The following is a 19,993-nucleotide window of genomic DNA, read 5'->3' on the forward strand; positions in this document are numbered from 1 at the left end:
CTAAGAATTGAACCTTTTCTTTTGAGCGTATGGATGAAAGTTTTCCGAGGATGAGACATCATAAAAGGATATATTCTCTTGTTTGAGGTTATTAAATGTCTTATTAAATTAGTCAATTATTTAGGTTAAAGCCTAAAATAAATATGCACAAAAAGTTTGTTCACTTCCTAGATCTTATATTATGAATAAATATGCAAGGCTACTAACTCCAATGGCAAGCTAACTTTCCCTTAATTCATACTAAACTATAAACCCCACATTTTATGGCATTTTTGTTCATACTATGTGGCCTTGAAATCTAATCACTATTGTCTAGAGCTACCATTATTTAGGCAACTAGCATTATCAAAATCCACTACTTAAACAAGATTTTCACAACTTTGTAGCTATCATCAAAAACTTTTTAACATGCTTTATGAATATGGTCTATCAGTTTTTTAATGGCTAAATGGCCGAGGAAATTATATGGCCATACTATGTTAATTTGCGATTTGAACCTATCAACAAAATATAATCCGCCTCAGTTGAGAGAAATCCATATACAAATTTGAGCTAAATAATGAAGCCCCCTCACCGCCAATGTTCATTGATCCTTGTGATATACTAAACATAGGTTTTTTGACCCATTCCTTCCCCAACCATCTGTTGATGCTGAGGAAGTTGTTGAAACTGCTGCTGCGGCAAGAGTTGTTGCTGGAGTTGTGTGTGTTGATGTTGTGTAAGTTGCAGCTGCGCCAGTTGTTGTTGGAGTTGTGCAAGTTGTTGTTGTTGGAGCTGTGTTAGTTGCTGCTGTTGGAGCAGTGTAAGTTGCAGCTGCGAGAGTTGTTGTTGGAGCTGTGCAAGTTGCTGTTGTTGGAGCTGCTGCTGTAGCTGCAAGTGAGGAAGAAGCTGCTGCTGGGGTTGAAAATATGATAGCATCTGTTGGTGCTGTTGCATTAGTTGCTGCTCTTGACTGGATGGCTCAAATGCAGCCAAATCCTGCTTGCATTCAAGGCTCCAAGTAAATAGGCATGTATAATCGATCAACAGAAGTATAACAACATCCAAAGTCAATTAACTTACCCCCGAAAAAAGTAACCCAATCAAGCGGCAAGCTTTGTCAGAAACAGATAGTATCAGTGTCTGGGATGGTAATTGAATAGCTGCATACTGAAATTAAATAATAAATTTCGTGAGCACCAAATCTTCCTGATATGAATCAATGCTAAGCCACGCAAATTTAAAGAGGTATGACCTAACTTTCACCAAAACAAGTAATTCTTTGGATGACTGTCACAAAAATCTAATAGGTGACTTCAGAATTTTGTACTTAACAAACTCCAAGATGTAACCTAGAAATCTAGAAGTACTTACAATTTCATAATAGAAATGTAAATGGTACTGCGGCGCCTAGCGCCTATGTCTGGTAACAAAACTATCCAATGAACTGCTATGATATCCAAAACTCCTTATATAGTGTCTACACATCTCAAGAACATATTATGAGTAGATAAAGGATTATGAATCGCATTGGTTCCAGCATTGTTAGTATAACTTGAACCGTCTTTATTTTGAACATATTCAAGTTACTGAATTTCTTAACAAATTGTAAATATAGACCAAACGTTGGCTACATTATGAAGCATCTTTAATGAATGTAGACAGAACCTACAGATTTTCCAACACTATCAAGCGAAAGCATGTAGGTTACCAATTACTTAATCAGAGAAATAAAGATATGTTGTCTATAAATAGGAGAGGAGATTGAGTGGGAGGTCATGTCTAGTCATGTAAGAGAGTGTAAGGCCTTTACGTACTTGGTGTTTGCAGACCCTCTAAGTTTTGGTATTGTGTCTGTAATCAAGAGAGCTTACTCTATTCTGAGTAATAAAAGGACCTAATCCTATCAATATATACAAGAAAGACACATTTAAGGACCAAAATAAGAGTTGATCAAGACCAGGAGTGATGGTGTAGAATGTGATCAAATCAATGCACACTGCAAACATTTCTAGTCTTGTTGTTGCCATAGCCTAAAAAGTCATCCAAAGTAGAGGGACAAATCTATTTCTCCTCAATAACCCCAACGGAGAGTTGGATATAAAAAATAACTATTCTCGAATCTTTTTCTAGTAGCTTAAGCCTTTATGTTAATTGAATCTTAACAAGTCTCTTGCTAAACGATTGAGAGTCAGCTGAGAATGACAAGCAACTTAAAATTCTATGACTGACAAGTCTATTATAATATAGTAATGCTGAAGCGCGCAATGTGGCGTTGCCACGTCAACGTTTATTCCTCTAACAAAAGAGCCCACATCAGCGATTTGAATGACGTGTCATAATGTAATTTCTGAAGGATGGAACAGAGCTAGAGAACCACACACACAGAATAGAAGATCGACAGACACAAAATAGAACTACAGATCAACCCCGTAAAAACCTTATTTTCATCTTCCCCAATCCTCTTGGTCGAGAACCTCACGGTTCGTCAGCCTGCAACTACGACGATGGCGACACAACCACTTCTTCCTCCCGTGATACAGGCTTCATGAACCAACCATGGCTGCCCCCTTTTCCTGACAACGGACGAGGAAGCGACGCAGACTCTTCTCCCTTCTCCCGCGACTATGTCAACGGTGACAAGTTAATTCCAACACAATCCTTCTTCTTTCGCTTCCCCTCCCGCTGTGCAGTTTCATCTCCGCTGAGCCCAGCACCCTGTCCCCTTCAATTTTCGATGGCCAATTGCTCCAGGAGCAATATCAGAGTCCAACTTCGATGGATATCATGGAAACGACAAAGGTAATCTTTCCCCTTCATTTTCAATTCTTATTTTTGTTTTGTTTCATCTTACTAGGATACAATACAGCTGCTGGATTGAGGGAACATATTTTACTTGTAAAAATTGCAGTTTTCCCTTTAGTCATCCAAGTCCTTTAGTAAATTGGGATTATGTCGATCATTACCTACATCTACATAAAAGTAAATATTGATCTATGACTAAAAGAGGCAGTGAGGAGGATTGATATACCTTAAGTGAGGAGGATTGATACAAATTTTCTATATTATTGAAAAACTATATTTGCTGCGGTTGCAGAAACAACATTTTTACAAGATGGGAGAAAGGTTTGGGAAATTAATGTTTCTGCCTTTATATGAATCACTATGCTTTGGACCTTATAAGTTCTTTGAACATTTTGGTCAAACTTAGCTTCTTCTATGTTATATCTCACCTGGTATGTTATTTGTGTCCTTTGCCATTTGAGAAATTTAGATTGCAAGTCTTGCTCTATTTCATTTGTCTTTTGCATGATATTTACCTATGACACCATTTCCCTATTAGCACAGCTCAAGCTTTTGTTTTTTAATAAATATTTGGTCCTCTACTTGCACTCTACATCATTTGAGAGCAATTAATACCACCCCAGCATGAACTAAAGATTAATTTCTTTCTCTATGTTTTTTTCACAAATGGAAAATAGCAACTAATCAAGGGCTCCCTGATCCGATTGTGGTCAAAATGCTTCTCATTAGAAGTTGAACTGATATTGGATGCTATTATTAAATATTTCATATGATGTCCATCATAATCATAGGTTCAGGATTTTAATCATATATTACTATTTATAATAGGCAGAACAATGCATTCCCCCTTTGCTTTTAGCTGCGCAGATGCCAAGTTGTAATCAATCATATCTCTTCCAAGGTGCTGAACCTGGTCCTCCCTACACCATGAGATCATCTCATTACAAATACTGCTAAATTTAATTTATATCTATACATACATCAGAAGTCATTTTAAACTGATTAATAACATCTTAAATTTGTATCTATTTCTAAAAATATCCTATTTGCAGGTAAAATGGTTCTACTGGATAAATTACTTTCCAAACTAAAAGAACGGGATTCCAGGGCACTTAAATTTACACAGGTCGGTTCTATATACGAATTAGAATCTTTTCAGATGGATATCAATAACTTATTTTACCTGGTGTATTTGTTTCAATTCTAGCTTATTTTATATCTCTTCTACAGATGACTAGGCTGTTAGATTTAATTGAAGATTATTTAATGTTTCAAGGATACCAATATTCCTGCATTGATGACAATACTGATGGAGAACATCGTAAAGCTTCCATGGCTGTTTTTGTTGCCATTAATCTTGCTACTGCTGACATTGTCATTCACGTGCCATGCACGGGTAATTAGGTGGTTTGGGCATGTATGGAATTGAGCATCATGTATTCGATAGAGTTGTTGGCCAAATTGGAAGTAAGGGACCAAATGCCCTGCAGACCTACACACTTCCGAGACTGGACAAGTCCAGGATTTTTTGAGAAACCCATGAGAACACTCCAGAAACAAAAACCAACTTAAGGATTTATCTGAGTTGTGACATATCAAGGAATATAGGAATTTAGTAGTAAGTTTGTTATTGCAGTGATGATTCAAAAGTTTCCTTTTTGCTGATTTCTCTGCCTCCCTATGACAAATCCCACCTTCTACATTTCCTCTGAAAATCATCTCTTAATCTAACAATGAAAAAAACTTGTAGAAGCACCATTAAGAAGAGCTGACCAGATGAAGGAGATATATGATAGACAAATAGTTGAGGGGGATAAAAAAGAAATTATAAGTCAAACAACTAAGATATTTAGAGGTACATGATAGGGAATTATTGCACCCCATGAACCATGTAGCCAACCTCACGTGGCTACATTAGAAGTGTCAAAATATATATGTCGACCTGCACTATGGCCAGGTCGGTTCTATATAAGAATTAGAATCCTTTCAAATGGCTGTCAATAACTTATTTTTCCTGCTGTATTTGTTTCAATTCTAGCTTATTGTATATCTCTTCTTCATATGACTAGGCTGTTATATATACTTGAAGATTATTTAATGTTTTATGGATACCAACATTCCCGCATAGAAGACAATATTGATGGAGAACATCGTCATGCTTCCATTGCTGTTTTTGTTGCCATTAATCTTGCTACTGCTGACATTGACATTCTTTATCACAGTGACTGGTGAGTATTTCACTTATGTCAGCACCCTTCCGATTTAGATTATTGCCTTATGTACACAACTAATTGTTCGTTCATAATTGGTGGTGTTAAAACGAGAACCAACAGGTTGACCTATAAGCTCAAGATCAGGCTCATAGGATTCGCCAGAAGAAAGAAGTTGAAGTTTACATATTCTGCTCAGAGGTGTGTGATTTTATACTTATTTTGCTCATTATTAGGTATGTTTCTAATATTATAATTCTATCTAGAAGTATGGATACAAGCACTGTACATAAATAATATAATTCAAAGATTTAAGTATTGAAGGAATTCAAAAAGCGTTGTGTTTGACAACTATTTTAAAGTGATGGTGCCTCCTATTTCCTGCTTTCATTTTGTGTCAATATCTCATATCATGGTAATTGCACAGTATACGATTGAGGAAAAAGTCATTGAAAGGGCTTAAAAAAAGCAAAGTAACTTTGAATTAATCCTTCTGAAACCTTCCTTATGATTTAAGAGTAAACTAATGCACATGTCACACTCTTACTCATACATTAATTTTGGTGTGGAGATACACATACATCTAACCTCCAACTTTTTCTTTTACTCTTTATGTTTATTAAAAGTTCTTTGTTAGAGTGACGTGTTACATGCTCAGGCTTGGCTATTCAATATTTGCTCACAACAAATATCATCGGATGAAGAAGAACCTTTGGTGTTTAAAAAGAAAAAAAAAGCTAGCATTGGAAAAGTCGAGACAGCGTGCATCATTTGATCAATAAGAAATCAACGGCACAAATGACATTACTTCAGCAGACGAAGAACAAATTTTGATTCAAACCTTGAGGACAAACACATCGAAGAGAACCAAAGTTAGCAATACAAACACCACAAGGAAGCCAAAAAGATTAACAAGACAAAAAAAATAGAGAGTAATTCCATGTGTAGCTTATATTTCATTTCCTACAATTTACGTCATGTATTTGACTATTTTATTTCAAAATCAAAAGCTTATTTTAATTACATCATGCTCTTAGTTCAAAATAATGGTTTCATTAAATTTGACAATAACCACTCATTAGTGAATTGAAAAAAAAAACCCAATAATACATAAACTCCAGTAATGCACGAAATATAGTTAACCACTTTGTATGTCTTAACAACCACCAATAATATAAGAAATATTTATACGCAGATACACTACACATTTAATTAGTCATATTCTTCCGCGCAACGCGCGGGTTGTTGTCTAGTTTTATTATTAATTCAACACCAGCTGGGATTAAGTTGTTGAGTTGAAAAACTCATAGTACTGCACCTTAATTTCATCATTCTTTAGGGGTAGAAGCTTGAAAGAAGATACCAAGAGATTAAAGTTCAGGAAAGCGTGTAGACGTTGAGACTATGAAAAATTACTCTAAATCTAAGCAGAGGAAGTTTATGTGAAATAAAAAAAATTAGAAGTTTACAAATAACTTACCAGCTCCTTTTCCCGCAGTAGATCCAAAAATACATGAGGGCCCATTGACCGAAAAACAAGGAAATCTGCCTTTTGTACATATTGCCTAATGTCACAGATCACATACACAGGTAAAGAGAAAAATGTTAAGACCAATAATATACACTGACACTATATATTAGCAAAGACAAAATTTGAAATAAGATCTTACTTTTGTTTCATGTGGTCTTGAGATAGAAGCCGAACTATTTGCATTACAGGGGGCAAATTTGCTGCAAGTCTGAGATCAATAGAAGTATATGTTAGTAAATCTAGAAAACTTAGAGGAATTTATAAGAGAATACAAACCCTCTGATGAAACTACAAAACTCGTTCAAAGACCAAAACCAAATCAACAGCAAATAAAAACAGTAATAATAATTTCAGGACAACAGTGTTATAAACTTCAATCAAATAATATTCTCTAGACTTTTGAGTAGAGCTAAATCGATTTAGTAAACTTACATCTGAGAGTCAGAAGATTTACGGTAACCCTGCCACAAAGAAATTATGTATCACAATCACACATCAAAGAACTCACGAGTTGCGATAATGTTAAATCAATTGTCTTTGTTAAAGAACGAGACTAAAAAGACCATATTGGGAAATGACAGTAGGCTGCTCAAATGAAAAGCAGAACTGAAATCAATTAAAATCAGTAAAAAGTTATTTTTATCACGCAGTTGAGAACATACTTCAAGTTTGGTGATGAATACCGGCTGTCCTTGTCTTTGCCCAAATAAGCTTCCCTGTAAATTTTTCAGTTATTAACTCTATAAAACTAATGCATAATCTGATAAGCATGCTAGACAAATCCAATAAATTCTCACCACTCTAGCCTAGGGATGGCAATTTTGCCCAAACCCATGGGTACCCGCCCGAACCTGATCCGATTTGACGGACAAAATTCGAGTTGACTGGATTTGGGTTTGGGTTTGGGTTTTGCTCGTTACTGTAGCCATTTATGGGTTTGGGTTTGGTATTAGTTAAATCCGTGCTCATACTGCCCAAACCCGAACCCAAAGATACCCGAAACATAAAATTACAAAAAAAACCCTCATATATATATATATATATATATTTATAAACTTTGTTCTTAGTGTTTTTGATGATTAATTGTACTTTTGTATGTTTGAGAAAGTAAACTCTAAACTAGTGTTGTCTCACTTTAGTGATGGATGAAGATGATGAATAGTATTTGTTTTTTTTTTCTTTCTATGAATTTCACTTTTTTTTTATATGAAAGTAAGTTTTGGATTGAGTTGCTACGTAACTAATGAGTTTGGGTTTCAGGTAAATCCGAAACCCAATGGATTTGGACATGGATTTAATTTTATCGCCCATAAGGTTTGTGTTTGGGTTTGGGTTTGGGTTCTAGGATTTGGGTTTGGGTTTGGTAATTGTAAAACTCGTGCCCGATCCTACCCGTTGCCATCCCTACAGTCTAGCCCCTCCAACTATTTTTTATAAATTTATAATTATAAATATATAACACTTACAGCATATAAATGATGATTTCTATACAATATTGTATATTGTATGACTTCAAAGATCACATAAATGAGTTATGAGAAGATTTAAAAGTGATAATCTAAGATCACATAAATGAGTAATGGCCAAAATGTTGCCATAGGGAAACCATCATATAAAGAGCAGTATACTGAATACAAGAAATTGCAATATGTGAAATGAGTCTTGAGTTTATCCAAATTGAATGTCCATCAAATAAAAATTCAAAATTGAAACCTAAGCTTAGTAAGAAATAGCAGAATTGGTCATTCTTACTACATGAAATCCAAATTGGTGACCAAAAAAATGAATTACTAACCAAATTTAGAATGGTGAAGTTTGATTTAGGTTAAAGAAGGGGAAATTGACATACATACCTCCCAGATTTTCACATAACTGGATTGTGCGGGCTTCACGCTTGATTCTACTTCTTGAGACATAGCTGGGGTAGAAATCACCATAAACATTATTTGAAATTCATGAACAAAAACACAAAATGAAAAACGAGGTAAAAAGAAGGTTTAACCGAAACAGAACAGAGGAAGAAAGCAGAACAGGGAAAAGTCTCACCGGAGAGTCGCCGGAATTGAGTTCGCCGGAGAGTGGACGGTGGTTCGTGGTGGAGAGAAGAGAAGTAAAGCGAGAGAGAAATGGGAACGCGAACGAAGCGGTTTTTAAATGTTCGATCTAGTTTTCGAATGCCCTAAATACCCCTAGAAGCAGCGCCCCACGCTTTGAATTTGAGGGTAATTACGTCAAACACACACACCCTTACAATTATAGCGCGTCCGGGAAATGTTCCTCGACTGAAATTTGAAATTTGTTTCTTCTAGACTTGATCTTATCTTAGTCTAAAAAGTAAAAACAATAATTCTTTATTCAAACCTCACTTTTCTTAATTTTGAGGTGTGAAGAGGTGGAAATGAGACAAATAAAAAGAAATGAAAAAAAAGGTAAAATTGTGAAAGATGATTTGATTGATAAAGAAAAGATGAATAGATAGAAAATGAAGGTAAAAAATATGTGGAGATATGTATGAATCTTAACTGTTTAACAATTACTGATCAAATATTATTTTTCCTTAAGGTCTTTTATAAAGTTTTAAAAATATAAAGATTTAATTGAAAAGAATTAAACTCTAAGGATTTAATTGCAATTTGATATTCTCGTACTAAAAGTTGAGTAACTGTTTACACGGATTTTTGGTAAACAAATATCCTCTTAGTTCGACTAAAGGAAGTTTAGATTTCAGGGTCCTTTTGAGAAAACGCTTTGCCAAAGTGTTGTGTGTACATGAATGTGTTTTCGACAATAACAAGCAGCTCAGATGAAACTGGAATTTATTGAATACGAGTCGATTACAAAACAGTCAAACAAACTAAAATAACATGAAAACTACATGAACTGCAGATTTCGACAAACAAACTGCACAGAAGAACTGGAAATCAACAAACTGAAATGCGGGGAAACTAAAGTGTTGGTTCTGCAACGTACTCCTTCATCATCATGTTTTGCTCCTTGAGTCTCATTGATGCGGACATTAGAGCTTTCTGGTGAATTTTTCAGAGTTTGAGTTGGGAACCCACTTTCTGAATTGGATTCTCCTATTTATAGAGTTTCGTGTTCTGCGTGTTAGTGGGTCTGGTTTCTCCCACGATCTGATGCTTGCTCCGGAAGTTCTGCGCATGGTGGTGGAGATCGTGTGCTTCAACTGCTCCAACCGTTTCCTGGCCATGTTTTCGACCATCGTGGGGGGAATTTGACTTGGTCAGTGTGGCACGTGTTACATGTGCCTGTGTTTAGCAGTAATTGTTGTTGTCGAGTTTTGCCGCCCCATTAACTTGGTGCAACTTCCTCTTCCTTTCTTTAGTCAGAATTCGACTTCCTCGAGAGTTTTGGGCTGAATGCATTTTTCTTTCTTGGGCCAAAATATTGGGCCAACAGATGCCCCCCAAAAATGTTGATTCTCGACTACCAGTCCTTGGAGAGATCAAGCATTTTTTGCCCGTGCATTTCGACGGAGCTTGACGGCTGTTCGCGACTTTTCCTTTTCTGATTTCAAGTCCCATCAGAGATCCAATCGTTTGACTTTTGCTCCAATCAGAGGCTTTAGCGTCTGACCTCGTCTGCCGTGTGCCGTCTCTACTTTAGAGTAATCATGGCCTTTTCCTAGCCTTTTCATTAGGGTTTGCGGTTATATAATAAAATAACCGTTGGATTTCAAAAATTTTATGCATCACCCTGTAATGCAGCTTCACGTCCGACTATTCGCTTGCCTATAAATACGCCATTGTTGGCCTACTTCAAGCTTTACCGTTCTTTCAATCACTCACGCTTTCAAATCCTCAAGCTTTCGAACACTCAAACTTTTGCCTGATTTTGCTTGTGACCGCCTTCCATCGTTTGGTTTCTGTTTTCCCGGTGTATTCTCTGAACATTTCCATGGCTTCTGGTTCTGGTTCTGACAATGTCATCCCTTTGGCTGCTGCTTGTGAGATGAATGAAGCCAAGCGCACTCCCATTCCATGACGTGGAGAAACGGGCTATCTGGAAATCCCAGGTATTTATTCCTATTTCTGTGAATGGCAATTTACGTGCCATTTTGGGCCCTTTGAAGAAGGCGAAGAAGGGCAGGCCTAACAGTCTCCCTGAGGACTACGAGCATTTTCACCCCAGCATTCGTGGGGATGAGCTCATTCTTGCATTCCAACCTTCTTACCGCTTCCCTTTTCTGAAAGATCCCAAAAGGGCTTTCAGGTCTGCGCCTCCTAACCCATCTGCTGGTGAAGGAGCCTATCTGAGATGGCTCAACAGGGTGGAGGCCAGTAAGTCTGGGCATTGGAAAGTGACTGGCATTTTCGACCTCATTCAGTTGTCGAGGTCGCCGATTACTTACAACCCTGCCATGCTTCTGAGTTCTCTTTTCTTTTGGGAGCGGTCCACCAATAGCTTTCATGTCCCCTTTGGGATGCTTTCTCCTACTCTTCTCGATGTTGCTGCCATCACTGGCCTTTGGGTGGTGGGTGACGATTATCATTCTTCTGCTGCTCCCACTGATCCTATCGCCATTCCGACAGACAACATTGCTTTCAGTAAGTTTATTAAAGATCATTATGTCGAGAATGGTGAAGTCTCCGATGCTGAGCATGTCGCGTTTCTACTGTATTGGCTTTCTGCCTATGTGTTCTGCACCAAATCTTTGAGAATTCCGGCTAAACTTCTTCCTTTAGCCAATCTGTTGCACGAGGGTCGAATTATCGCCATGGCTAGGCTCGTGCTCGGTAATCTCTACCAAATGATCAATGAAGCAATCGCCGATATTCGAGATCCTAAAGTGGCGTCTTTGAATGCAGCTGGTCCTTTCTGGCTTCTTCAGCTTTGGATGAATGCGGTTTTCGAACCATCTCTTCCAGCCAAGAACTCTCCTCCTGTGGTGTCTAACACAAGGATCGACGCTTTCAGGCTTGAAGCTCTCACCCCTCCTTATGATGCCTCCACGTTCGAGTTTGACTTTAAGAAGTATTTCACCATGTTTTTCGAGCTGAAACGTTTCCGCTCGAGCTTTGCACCGTATCACAAACCCTCTTACGGCCCTCGGTGGCTAAGGAATTCATATCCTAATCTTCCCGGTTCGGAGAACCTTTCTCAACACCAAGTCGAGCTTTGGCAGACTATATTGTCTCCCAGGGTGTTAACCATCAACTTCGCCAGTAATGATTTTACTCTTTGCGGTTACAATCCTCAGCTTGTGTCTCGACAGTTTGGGCTGAGTCAAGATTTGCCCAATACCTTGTTCGACAAATCCCTCATCCTCTATCCTGGTACCATCACCGAACGTAGTGTTTTCGACACTACCATTGGTTACTATAACAATGAGGAGCTACTTGGTCTTAGTCCTTTCAGTTTCACTCCATCCTTTTACGTCACCCAGGCGTTTAAGGCGTGGTGGTCTGCTTATTGGCATGATATTTCGACGCCAATTGAGGATTGCTTCCAGCGCATAACAAACGTTTTTCTTTTGCAGAGGCAGGCCCCAAAGAAAACCAAAGGTATGCATACATCTGAGATCAACGCTTTTCAACAATTCTTCGGTGTAGTGTACTTTCCGGGTCCTCGACTTCAGGAAACGGTTGCCAAAGCAGCTCAAGTTCTCAGGCAAATGTGGGAAGCTAAAGCCAAGAAAACCCGATTGAACCTTCCTTCTGATGAGGACGGTCTTTCTTTTATTATTCGAAAAACTGGCTTTAGGTTCCCACCACTGCCTACTTGTAAGTATGCTTTGGCTTTTCCGGTAGTGCTTCCTAAGTGGGTTGATCATGTAAGTATCAAAAACTTTTACCACAGTGCACTGCCCCCTCGAAAGCGGGTGACCTGGACCAAGCGTTACCTATGGAATTATCCTCTCCATGTGCCGGTTGAAATCTTCAACCACATATCGATAAAATCGCTTATTGGTCAAGGTAATCATTTCGACCTGGCATCTTTGCGATATTTATGGCTTAATCCTCCTTTGTTTTCTTTTTGTAGCTGAACCAATTCCTCGACCGACCCATCAGGCTTCTCCTCGGGTGGCCTCTGCGATTGTCGAAGTGGAGGATGATGATGATGATGATGTTGCCTTGGCTGATAAGCTCAAGATTCCTAAGGTAATACTGAACCTTGTGAAACTCTGACTTTTACTCGACGTGTATATCTTTGTGATCATTTGCTTTTGTTTCAGAGTCGAAAACGGGGAGCCACCCCAACTACTTCTGCAAGCCAAAAGAGGGCTAAAGGCGCTGGTGAATCTTCTGTGGGAAATCCCTCCCCGGCTAAATCAGCTAGTCAACGTGAGGAAGTGCAGCAAGGTGTTGAACAAGGTGTTGATGAGCAGGCTTCTAATCCTCTGCTTCAAGGTACTACACCAATTCCTGTCGAGATGGCTCAAGCCAAGAAGACCTCCGGGAAAAGGTCTAGTCGCAAATTTGGCAGCTCCTCTTCCCACCATTCTAAGAGTTCAACCAGTTCCAGTCCCCTCAGAGCATCTGGCCCTAAGGTGAATCATTAGCTCACATCTTGTTTCAATTTGCTTCCTTTTCCTCTTTCTCAATCATTTTTACTTTGATTCTTCAGAGGGTTGGCATGTCTAAAATGGCTGTACCTCGGGCCACGTGGTTTTCTTCTAAACCTCCACCAATTGCCCTATCTAGTTCTTCGAGCGGTTTAGAGTCCTCTAGCTCGAGTTTAGACTCTACTGAGTCAGACCCTGTGTGGGACAAACTGACATTCTATTTTAACTCGAAACCAATTGCTTGGCAACATCCTGGTTGTGAACCCTATTATACCAAAGAATGTTGAGATAACCTTTCTAATTTTCCTCCACAGGATATGCAGAACCTGCCTTCCCCTGCTCGTGAAGAAAGCATGCCGCATGATGAAGTGCAGGGTGGTGAGGATCCAATCATTCAGCCTGACCAAGTGATTGGCGTAATGCCCCCACCCAAGGCTGATGTTCTGGCCTCTACTCATTCTGAACCTTCTCCTCGACAGCTTCAAACTTCCCCTCAACAGCCTCGACTTTCTCCTCAGCGATTTCAACAAGATGCTAGAGCCGCTTTGATCTCACCTCATGCTAAGGGAGGTTCAGCTTCTTCTAAGACGGCTGCTTCTTCTCATACTTCTAGTGAAAGGCTCAGTGCTCTTTTGGTCGAGGATCCTCTTTCTATCTTCCAGAGCTTCTTTGATGGTACTTTGGATCTCGAGTCTCCGCCGCGCCAAGCTGAAATTGCTGAGACTGCTCAGTCTGGTGGAGTGCCCGATGATAGCCGGATTGAAGCGGCTCTTGTTAAGTTAAAAGGGCTGGTTTTCGATACTGGCTTTATTGGCAGTGTCCGAGTCACTCCTCAATTAGGCCAAGAAGTGAAAGAACTGCTTGCCTTCCTCTTAAGCCAACAACTTGATCAAATTCAGGCAGATGCTCTCGTCGAATTGCAAACTCTCGTGGTCGATGTTGTGGCCACGCTTGACAAAGCCATTGCAGTGGAGCAATCTATTGAAACTAAAAAGGCACAAGTGGTTTCCAATACCAATGGCCTATTGCCCGCAAAAGAAGAGGCTCTCAAGCTGACTGCTAGGAGGACTCTCATTGCAGCTGAGTTGTCGAGTGTTGATGCTCGACTGGATGAGCTTCACAGGGAGGTAGCCAGACTCGAGAAGCAAAAGGCTATGTTGATTGATGAAGGCCCAGCTGTGAATTCTCGACTGAATGCGCTGGCTGCTGAGTGCACGAGCGTGATGCTCTCGACATCTCAACTTTCTAAAGAAGTAGCAGCGGAACAGCGTATGAAGCAAAGCTTGGATTGTAGGATTGCTGCTGCTGGGGTTCAGCTTGAAGCCTTCAAGTCGAGAATTTAGGCTTCATAATTGTTGTTTTATTGTAATGGCCATGGATCTATTATGGCCTTTGTTGCCAACTTTATCATTCCCGTCTTGTAACTCTATTCGATTCTAATTAATGAATGACTTTGTATTGGCAATGCTCGACATGCTTTATTTCTCGATTTGCATTTTATCGTTGAATCAGCTTTCGCTACATTACTCCTTGCATTGAATTGCTAAGCCTCACCTTTTAACTTGGTGCTTAATCTAACCTTTCAGCTTCCAAGTTTCTTGGAAAACCACGATAATTTATAACGCTTTTATCACGTTTCTGTTCAACGACTCAAGAACTTCCTTCACTTGTGGTAGTTATTGACGTGGCTTGCCGTGTTTGGCTGACGCTTTGGTAACTGCATGCTTGCATTAATACGTCTGTTTGTTACTTCCCTACTATAAATGAAGCAGTTTTCTACTCGTCTTTCAACAGCAACTCTTTTCTTTCCATTCTTCCCTTCTTTCTGCGATCCAAGAACCTTTCATTCTTCACCATGGATAGCAGACTAATTCTTCGTCGTATCAAGGACTTGGCTTTCCAAGAGAACCTTTTCCAGAACCTGTATGACTCCTCTGCTGGCCTTGATGAGCTTTTAGGGCTCATTGATCAACTACTTCATAGGCCAATCGTTGCGCGCGTTAGAATTCCTCTTCAGGAGTTCCAGGGGCTTCTCTTGGAGGCCAAGCCTCTGTTTGAAGAGTTCCGGGAACTTTCAGTAATGGTGTTCTTTCAAGAACACCAAATAGATGAGTGGAGGGATAAATTCGATTTTCTCCAGACCTCTTTGGATCAGCAAGATCCTGAAGGTCTTGTTCAGTCAGTTGTCGCGATTCTTGCAGCCTCCCTTGAAGACCTGGTTGCTCGTCAAAAGAAGGCTCGACTTGAGGGCCAGATGGTGGCGCTGGTGGGTCGATTAGCACCCATGCAAGCTAAATATGACGGATACAGAGCCATTTTTCCTTTTTAGGTTTCTAGTTTTACTTGTATTTTGCCATACTTGTAACGTTTTTCGATTAATGAATATAATTTGGCAATTTTATCGTTCATGTTTCATTCGATTTTACATTCGTGCAACATTGGCTCATATGCTTTTAAATACTTGCCATTTATCGTAACACATTGACTCTGATTGCCCAATTCCTTGATCACGTAAGCATTATTGGGTAACGTTTTCTCGACTGTAAATGGCCCTTCCCAACTGGGGGTCCATTTTCCATAAACTCTATCCTTTTTATCCATCGGGAGAATAACTTTCCACACATAATCCCCTGTAATAAAAGATCGATCTCTAACCTTTTTGTTGTATGCTTTAGCTATGCGATCCTTTTGCCTTGTTAAGACGTCTAGTGCCAAGAGCCTTTCTTCGTCGAGGTTGACCATTTCATCTAGCATCATATTCCAGTAAACGTCGCTTGGGATTTCTTCTTGCCTTTGAATTCGACATGATTGCAAGTATACCTCTGCGGGCAATACGGCTTCTTGGCCATAGGCCAGTCGAAAAGGCGTCGTTCCTGTCGCTTCCCTTGGTGAATTCCGGTAAGCCCATAGGACTTGGCTTAAAGATTCATGCCAGCTTTTTGGTTTTCGACCCACATGCTTCTTGATCAAGCTTATTAGGACTTTGTTGGCTGCTTCTACTTGGCCATTAGCCTGAGCGTAGTAAGGGGTCGAGGTCAAAAGCTTGATGCCCCAAGATTCTGCGAAGGCTGCCACTTTGCGTCCCACAAACACCGTGCCTTGGTCCGTTGTAATGGACTCTGGCAATCCAAATCGATATACAATGTGGTTTTGTATGAACTCGATCACCGTTTCCTGTGTTACGTTTTGTAGTGGGATGGCTTCGACCCATTTAGTGAAATAGTCGACTGTCACAATGATATACTTGTGCTGCTTTGATGAAGCTGGGTGAATTTCGCCAATTAAGTCTATTGCCCATCCCCTAAAAGGCCATGGCTTGATAATAGAGTGCAATTCACTAGCTGGCACATGCTGGATTCCTGAGTGTTTTTGGCAATCTTGACAACCTTTTGCGTACTCGATGCAATTTTTCATGATAGTTGGCCAATACAAACCTTGTCTAAATAGAATCCATTTCATTTTGGCCCCTGCTTGGTGAGCACCACACAGGCCATCGTGAGCAGCTGATACTGCTATAAATGCGTCGTCTTCGCTTAAGCATTTCAACAGTGTGCCGTCGACGTTCTTTTTAAACAACTCGTTGCCTAAAATGGTGTAACTTAGAGCTCTATACTTGACTTTTCTATCAGTTGACCCCACTGGGTTCTGCAGGTATTCGACAATTGGCTTTCTCCAATCGTCAGGAGTTAGATTATCAATGACCATAATGTCGAGATCTGAAGGACTCAGTTTTTCTTTGATCTTGATTAACTCTGTTAACTTTAGTCTATCTATCATATACCCAGAAGCAATCTGCCCCAATTCATTGGCTTCTTGGTTCTCTATTCTAGGAACATGTCCTATTCCAGCTTCGTCGAATTTAGCCAACAAATTGCTTGCTTTCACATAATATTTGGCTAGATGTTCACTAACGCACTTGTATTCTTTGGTAAGCTGCTTTACTATCAACTCAGAATCCCCTTTCACGACAACATTCTTTGCCCCGAGAGCTAGCAAGTTCTCGAGGCCTGATATCAGTGCCTCATACTCGACCTCATTGTTCGAGCAATTACTCTTGATCCTAAATTTGAATTTAGTGGGGATGCCCTGCGGGGACATGATAAACATCCCGATTCCAGTTCCATTCTTATGGCTGGAACCGTCGAAATATAACTTCCAAGGCTGTATGCCCACATAGGTTATGATCTCTCTAGGCATGGTGTGATCTGCCAAGAAATCAGCAACCGCCTGCCCTTTAATCGCTTTTAATGGGGTGTAAGTTAATGAATATTCGGTTAGGGCCAAAGCCCATTTACCAATTCGACTATGCAAGATTGGTTTGGATAACATGTGCTTTATTATATCATAATGAGAAAAAACCACTACATCGATTGGCTTTATATAATATTTCAACTTTACACAAGAGAAGTACAGGCATAGACACAATTTCTCGATCATAGTGTATCGAGTTTCTGCGCTATTTAACACCCTACTTAAATAAAATATGGCTCTTTCGTTGCCATCTTCATCTTCCTGAGCCAGCATGCTCCCGATGGTTTCATCTGTGGCAGAAATATACAGCTTCACTGGCCTCCCCTTGATGGGTGGTACCATTACAGGTGGATTGGACAAGTACTTCTTGAGTTCATCGAATGCCTTTTGGTGCTCTGCCTCCCAGCGGAACACATCTTCCTTTTTTAGTCGAAGAAGCGGAGAAAATGACTTGGTCTTTTCACTGAGGTTGGTAATGAATCTCCTTAGGAAGTTAATCTTCCCCAATAACGATTGTAGTTGCTTCTTGCTGGTTGGTGGACTTGTGTCGAGAATGGCTTTAGCTTTATTTTTGTTGATTTCGATGCCCTTTTTGTGCACCACAAAACCCAAAAAATCACCTGCAATAACACCAAAAGCACATTTAAGGGGATTCATCTTTAAGCCATATTTCCTCATCCTCTCAAAGGATTTCCTCAGATGAGATAAATGGTCATCCCTTGATGGGGACTTTACCACAATATCATCAATGTAAATCTGCATGAAAGTTTCAATAAAATCATGAAAAATGGTATTCATTACCCTTTGGTAGGTCGCGCCAGCGTTTTTCAATCCGAATGGCATGACCACCCACTCGTATGTCCCTAAGGCACCAGGACATCGAAAAGCTGTTTTCGACACATCCTCTTCTGCTATGAAGATTTGATTGTAGCCTGAGTAACCATCCAACAAGCTTAAGTATTCATGACCAGCAGCTGAATCCACCATCATTTCAGCAATAGGCATGTGATACTCGTCTTTTGGAGTGGCAGCGTTAAGATCTCGAAAATCAATGCAAACTCTCATCTTGCCGTTCTTTTTGATCACTGGAACCACGTTGGCTAACCAGTCCACATATCGAGCCGTTCTAATAAACTTACACCTAAGGAGCCTTTCAATTTCTCCCTTGATTTTTACCAACACATCTGGATGGAACCTCCTGGGTAATTGCTTGACTGGTTTCTTGTCTTCTTTGATGGGTAACTTCAATTCCACCAATTCTCGACTGAGGCCAGGCATTTCATCGTAATCCCAAGCGAAACAGTCTTTGAATTCCTTGAGTAATTTCACCATCTTATCCTTTAATTCTGGGTCAATAAGAGCACTGATGTATGTTGGCCTCTTTTCTGAGCCATCACCCAGGTCCACTTCTTCTAAAGGGTCTTGTGCTTCCATTTTCTTGGACATGTCGACCACTGGCTTTTCGAAGCCTAATGGGCCGTCATCGTAGATGCAATATAGCCTCAAATTGCAAAGGTCCTCGAATTCGCATTCATCGACACTCTGCTCGTTTTTCCTTATGCACGTGTTATCCTTATGTGCTTTTGCCTCCTCCTGAGATGTCATTTCGACAGGAAGAATTGAGGCCTTGGCTTCGTCAGTAGCCATTTCTTTGGCTATTCTTGCGGCCTCTAAGGCCGTCCTTATTCTGTTTTCGGCTGCGTAAGCCGAAATTCGAGCTAGGCTCGAATTAATCATCTTTAACCTCATTTTGCCACTCAGTTGTGGCATCCTTTTCTTCATCGCTGTGCCATCCACTCATGGCATCAGGTTTGTACGCTTCATTAAGGTTTAAACCCCTGATGGGATCCAACGTCACCGAGTACTCCGAATACGGGTTGAAATATTGAGAGGCCACTGTGTCTAGAGGAGCAATTGTGGCTAAACTCTTTTCGAAATTTTTCTTGCTGACGTAACCTGTCTCCGCTAAGTAGTAGCTCTGATCTGCTTGCACGTTCTCGACGACTCCATCTGCTTTCCAAATGGAAATACGTTGGTGCAGAGTTGAGGGCACTGCCCCCACGCCGTGGATCCATTCTCTCCCCAATAGCAGGTTGTAGTTGGCTTTTGAGGGCACCACGATGAACAATGTGGAACGGCCACCGTTCCTACGGTTATGTTCATCATAATTGCTCCTAAAGAAGAACCTGTCTTCCCTTCATAGTCGGAAAGGACCATGTCGTGAGGGATTAAGTCTGCTTCAGTTTTGCCTAGCTTCTTGAGCATAAACTTAGGCATTAAATTGATCGTGGCCCCTCCGTCGACAAGAACTTTATTGACTCCTTTTTCGTCGACTTTGGCCCAAACGAATAACGGCTTCAAGTGGCTTTTCATCTGCTCCGTTGGCCTCTGGAAAATAGCTCTTTCGCTTCGACGGATCCTTTTTGCATCACGTAGTAGCACAAGGGGTTGTCATCTGGCTCCTCCTCGTCGTAGTAGTCTTCTTCATTCTCGGTGACCTCCGAGATCCTGTCGAATTCAGCGGGTAAGATAGACACTATGCAGATGATGTTGAGATCTTCCCCATCGCTATCATCGAAATCGTCGAGCATGTCTTCATCCTCGTCCTCAGCCACATCTTTCCCTTTTTCTTTGGCCGGGTTTGGGGGCACAACTGTTCCCTGTTTGATAGCATGGTCGAGCTGGTTGATG

General features: G+C 40.3%; 2 protein-coding genes across 12 annotated transcripts; one reads left to right on the forward strand and one right to left on the reverse strand.

Moving 5' to 3' along the window:
- Positions 1-368: 368 nt before the first annotated feature.
- On the reverse strand, positions 369-8,658 carry LOC130739577 (mediator of RNA polymerase II transcription subunit 25-like). The gene is made up of 8 exons (XM_057591906.1): positions 8,572-8,658; positions 8,379-8,443; positions 7,188-7,241; positions 6,958-6,986; positions 6,665-6,733; positions 6,475-6,559; positions 1,063-1,149; positions 369-978 (listed from the first exon to the last, which is right to left on the reverse strand). Exons 2-8 carry the CDS (start codon positions 8,439-8,441, stop codon positions 604-606), a joined length of 762 nt encoding a protein of 253 aa, XP_057447889.1. The 5' UTR covers positions 8,442-8,443; positions 8,572-8,658; the 3' UTR covers positions 369-603.
- On the forward strand, positions 2,184-6,017 carry LOC130739579 (probable chromatin-remodeling complex ATPase chain). Of its 11 annotated transcripts, none has more exons than XR_009019901.1 (6): positions 2,190-2,781; positions 3,613-3,685; positions 3,837-3,910; positions 4,061-5,012; positions 5,118-5,195; positions 5,653-6,017. XR_009019901.1 is itself a non-coding variant. In XM_057591910.1 (5 exons), exons 1-4 carry the CDS (start codon positions 2,758-2,760, stop codon positions 4,186-4,188), a joined length of 345 nt encoding a protein of 114 aa, XP_057447893.1. In that variant the 5' UTR covers positions 2,184-2,757; the 3' UTR covers positions 4,189-5,012; positions 5,118-5,625. The 11 variants fall into 11 exon arrangements, 1 of the variants encoding a protein (XP_057447893.1); XR_009019899.1 differs by lacking the exon at positions 3,613-3,685 and having other exon boundaries at positions 2,218-2,781; positions 4,015-4,402; positions 4,854-5,012; XR_009019903.1 differs by having other exon boundaries at positions 2,228-2,781; positions 4,854-5,012.
- Positions 8,659-19,993: the final 11,335 nt, after the last annotated feature.

The sequence above is a fragment of the Lotus japonicus genome, chromosome 2 (genome assembly GCF_012489685.1).
Source record: "Lotus japonicus ecotype B-129 chromosome 2, LjGifu_v1.2".
Lineage (NCBI taxonomy): Eukaryota > Viridiplantae > Streptophyta > Magnoliopsida > Fabales > Fabaceae > Lotus > Lotus japonicus.

What these genes read in the sequence shown, in the direction of transcription:
- LOC130739579 (XM_057591910.1), top strand. Translation starts at nt 2,758, where the DNA reads ATGGATATCATGGAAACGACAAAG. An exon ending in ATATCATGGAAACGACAAAG is followed by an intron (nt 2,782 to 3,612) that starts GTAATCTTTCCC and finishes TATTTATAATAG; the next exon opens with GCAGAACAATGCATTCCCCC. An exon ending in TCAATCATATCTCTTCCAAG is followed by an intron (nt 3,686 to 3,836) that starts GTGCTGAACCTG and finishes TCCTATTTGCAG; the next exon opens with GTAAAATGGTTCTACTGGAT.
- LOC130739577 (XM_057591906.1), bottom strand. Translation starts at nt 8,441, where the DNA reads ATGTCTCAAGAAGTAGAATCAAGCGTGAAGCCCGCACAATCCAGTTAT. An exon ending in TACTGCGGGAAAAGGAGCTG is followed by an intron (nt 1,150 to 6,474) that starts GTAAGTTATTTG and finishes ATTTAATTTCAG; the next exon opens with TATGCAGCTATTCAATTACC. An exon ending in TTGGGTTACTTTTTTCGGGG is followed by an intron (nt 979 to 1,062) that starts GTAAGTTAATTG and finishes GAATGCAAGCAG; the next exon opens with GATTTGGCTGCATTTGAGCC.